Here is a 4,550-nt window from a genome sequence, read left to right as displayed (position 1 = left end):
GAATATGGAAAGACACCCTGTATATGGTTGCTATTACTAATATTATAGTGATAATTACTATAAAAATGATATTCCTGACTATAATTATTTTACTATGCAATTATAGTTTCAAATACTACATATCTTTCTATCAGTGCGTGGGACAACATAGCATTTTTCAACAACTTTATGAGAGTTTTGGAAATTTTACCATACATTTCACTACTGTGAAATCGTGCACTAATGTGGGACAACGTGGTATTTTGAAGAATTTTAAGAGTTTTTTGAGATTTTACCATACATTTCACTAATAGAATACATGGTAAAATTTCAACCAACTCTCATAAAATTCCTTAAAATGTCGCGTTGTCCCACGATTACATAATTTTCAGGATAAATTTTAAAGGAGAATTCCGTGTAAGATTCGCGTATCGGAAAAACAGTAAACGCAAGACTTGGTTGCGACTTTATTCGGATATCTCGAGAATATCCCACGAGAAATTTGCGCCTCGGTCAACTTGACAATTCATTTCGCACCCAAGAAACACGCGTCGCTGTACATTATGCGATATTACAACAGCGCCGGCCGCGCTATTTAATGCGCACAATCGAGCCCTAACTCGGATACAACATCCCGCATGATCACGCACCCACACAATCGCAATCGCATATCTCCGACGCATCATCCTATTTCCGTACAATTACGAGTAACATTATCTATGGAAATTGCCACTTACCCACGGCACGATGTGCGCAAGGATTAAACCCGGGCGTGTTCAGACCTTAAATAGTGAACGGTCGTTCCGGCAATGGCAGATTTCATTATCAATGCGGGGAAACAGGGAAGGGGGGGGGGGACGAAACCACGGCTTGAGAAACTTCTTTAAATTGGACGGAGGGAGGGAAGAGCGGAGTGCGCGCGGCATCGGTTAAAAGGCAAAGCGAGGGAGCGAGAGAAGATTATGATACAGGGGGAGCGGAAGAAGAGCGGTGAAGTCGGCCGGTGATACCCGAAACGAAGTCTTAACGACGGGACCGATGAAAGCGGGTCTCCTATTAGCATTCTGTATAATCTACTTGCGAGTGCATTCGAGCAGCGACGTACGACTAAAGCTTTGCAGTTCGGGTAGTACTCGCGGCGGTCTTCGAACTGCGGCAAGAGCCACTTCGTAAGTTGTACCAGCCAAGGGGCCCGCAGACTAACTCGCGTCGGCTAGAAGTTCGCCATTGGTTTGGGCGGATTTCTGATTCTAGTGCGCTTTTCAGCAAACTCACGCGTTATTCGCGGGCGCGCGTTCCGCATGTAATATCGCGCCGCGATTCAGCGGCGTGTCGCGGCGCGTTCGCTACGCCCCGACGTCGGCTTCTTGGGGCGCTAACCGAGTAGAGGTCGAGCGGGAATTGATATTCGAGGGGCGACTCTATTTCGAGTCTATTATTTTAATAACGCTCGTCCTCGTTTCCATCGATATCATTAGCCGGTTAGTCCATTTATATAAGATACTATTATATCGCGCTCATTTATTAGTCATCTAATAAATAAATACGATATAATACTCTCTGAATTTTTTTAAGTGGAATCCATTTCACTCGAAGAAATAATGAAAATACTGCCGGTCCGACTGGAGTGCAATTTTACTTTTTGAAAGAGTGCTATATATGTTTAACTTTAGTCGATTATTGTTAGCGATATAAAATTCATGGGCGAGAGCTTCGCTATTGTTTAATCACTATGATCATCGCATATAAAGACTATTCTAATACACAGCCAGTACTGAAAATCTACTTAATATGACAGAGTTTTGCACATTCTGCTGATTGTCACGAAAGAACCGTCCCGGCCCGTGACCATAGAACTTATACTCATGAAAGGGGAAAAGGATCGGCACAAGTGAGTCCAAGTAGTGAGACAGAAGAAACTATTTTCTGTCTCGTTTGTCTAGCCATCTTTCTATCATTCTGTTTCGTTCTTTAACTTCTCCTCGTACTGCGCATGAGTGGCCAAAGCGAGAGTGTATTTGTAGGTTATGTACGTATATTGTGCATTTTCGTTGTGTGCAATTTAACGCATGCGCATAACGGACCAAAGTCAACTTCTATCTATCCTTGTCACACAGATGCTGGACTCAGTTTCAGCTCACAGAAAGTATATGCTATTCCCCTTCCATGAGTATAAGTTCTATGGATCTTACTTGCGAGTTCGACGGCCATCTTGCGGCGGAATACCGTACCTTAAGTTGGAACGAATTTTCGAGTGCTAGCGACTTCACTTTTTGTCTTAGAGTGAAGTGTTCAGTGACACCATGATTCGAGTGAAACTTCCACTAAAAAAATTTTAAAGAGTAGTATTTTGTGCAGGGTGTCCCAGGAGGAAAGGTGAATATTCTGAGAGGTGATAGTATCGGTCATTTTAAGCAAAAATGTTCATACGAACGTATGTCCCATTCTCCACTGTTTCCGAGATAGAGCTACTTGAATGTCTCGTGTGTTCACTCTTTTTCTGTGCACTTCACGCTTCATTCAACCCCATAAAGAAAAATTCAATGGGGTTAGGTCTAGAGATCTTGGCGGCCAATTAATGGCGCTGCCACAACAAATCCGCCGATTAGGGAAAGACGTGACGTCGAGGTGTTGCATCACAAATCGGGTATAACGAGGAGGAGCTCCGTCATGCTGTACATAACACGCCGTGTAGCCAAAGGAGCGTTCTAGTCGTTCTGGTAATGCATTTAGCAGAAACTCCGTGTAATTTTGTCCCGTCATACGATCTTCTAAAATAACGGTATTTGCAAAGTAGTTTTGCAATTGTACATTCAAGTAGCTCAATCTCGGAAACAGTTGGGAATGGGACGTACATTCATATGAACACTTTTACTTAAAATGACCGATGCTATCACCTCCCAGAATATTGATCTTCCCTCCTGGGACACCCTGTATAAACGGAGGGGGACGATAAATCGCGGTTTTCGCCTGACACGCTGGAGGACAAAACGCAACCGTCGTGTCTCCCGGCGAGGCGACAACGACAGAAACAATAAGAATAATTGCGACGAGTCCGTCGACAGAGAAAAAGAGACGCAGTTTTCTTTACTCACCGACCACCTCGAGATAACCGATCTGGCTCTTCATGGGATCCGTGTTTATCTGGCACATGTACCAGCCCCGATCGGACTCCCGCACTTCCCGTATGTGAAGGAACCACGTCCGGTGGTCGCTGTGGGAAACCGCGATTCTGTGATTCTTCGTGATCACGTGGCTCGCTATCGTCAAAATAGTTTGCGTATCGACACGCAGCCATGCCACCTAAAAGAAACAAACGAACTAAACGTTAACAGTGCGAATGTTGTTATTATTATGCATGCTGCATGCTAATGGCGGACTGTGCAGATAGATTAGTCCAATATTAAAAATTTTATTAATATGCGAATCATAAATCAATGGTAAGTTTATAATCGTTGACCGATTATACATATATGGCGGTCTAAATAATTATTACGACCGTATGCATTTATTATTGTATTATCACCGAGTTATCTTATATCTACTGTCGCAAATAGATTAATTTTCTCTTTAATTTATCATCTATTCAATCCACGGTCGGCTTCAACAATTTCTATTCCCAAAGGCCATTTTTGTTCTTCAATTTTTAATCCGTAGCGCAGTTATTGCGACGCAATTAACAGCTAATTATAATAGTTAAGTCGCGTTTAAATAAAATTATCGCACTGCCGTGGCACGTGAATTGGCTGCAAAATCATCGTCTACGTTATTTTAAAGCGATGCTTTAAAATCTGCGTGGAATTCAGCGGTTAAATTAAAACACGCATTTCAACGCGATAATGAAAGGCAGCTATTAATCGCGCGTTAACAATAAGTATTCGAGATGTGCATTCTCGTTAAGGAAACGAGCTGTCTTCCCCTCCCCCCTTTTTTCTCCACGAAGCGTTCCGCGGCGCGGTCAGGACCGACATCCTTTAATTCATAAGTCTCTAGCCGACTTTTGTATTCCAGTTGAACGGACCGGCGATTCTTTTCCCGCCGTCTACCTTTCCACCGACATTCGCCTTCGGATTATTCCCCCTCGGTTTCCGGTCCGTCCATATCAATTATAATTTTTCACGGCGCGGCCCGTTCCGTCGGTGAAATAAAACGCCTCGGGATCATCCGGGCGGCCGTTCCGTTATTATATTATTCCAACAGTTTAATGCTCTTTTATTCGCGAGTTATTCGCGCCGCGTCCCGTATAACGAAGTTTCGCAGATAATTGCCCCCGGTTTGTTGCATACCGTTTCGCGCCTTGACGGTCGATCAAGTAATTTATAGTAATTTAGCGGGTGGCGGGCGAGTACGTATCGAACTACGGTACAAAATAAACCGCGATGAGAAAGAGAGAGAGAGACGGGGGGGGGGGAGTTTACGCGTTATGGAAATTGCATACAAGTCGCGGGGTTACGGCAAGTTGTAGCGAGCGAGCCTATAGACTTTGGAAACGTAACGACGGTTCGATAATGCCCTTTCTACACCTACACTGATAGAAAAATATAGTTGAAATAACCATAATTTCACTATAA

At 43.6% G+C, this 4,550-nt stretch overlaps 1 protein-coding gene across 1 annotated transcript in view; it reads right to left on the bottom strand.

Annotated features, from left to right (window-relative positions):
- Window positions 1-4,550, bottom strand: part of LOC105561641 (neurotrimin) — a 235,193-nt gene that overhangs the window by 74,235 nt on the left and 156,408 nt on the right. The window contains exon 3 of the mRNA XM_012011804.1: window positions 3,075-3,282. Coding sequence (XP_011867194.1) covers window positions 3,075-3,282 — 208 coding nt within the window. The remainder of the gene's footprint in view (window positions 1-3,074; window positions 3,283-4,550) is intronic.

Source organism: Vollenhovia emeryi, unplaced genomic scaffold, assembly GCF_000949405.1.
Source record: "Vollenhovia emeryi isolate VEMERY1.0 unplaced genomic scaffold, V.emery_V1.0 DF939204.1, whole genome shotgun sequence".
In the NCBI taxonomy this organism is placed as follows: domain Eukaryota; kingdom Metazoa; phylum Arthropoda; class Insecta; order Hymenoptera; family Formicidae; genus Vollenhovia; species Vollenhovia emeryi.
The sequence above is the reverse complement of the archived record's forward strand: the minus strand, read 5'-3'. Positions and strand labels throughout refer to the sequence as shown.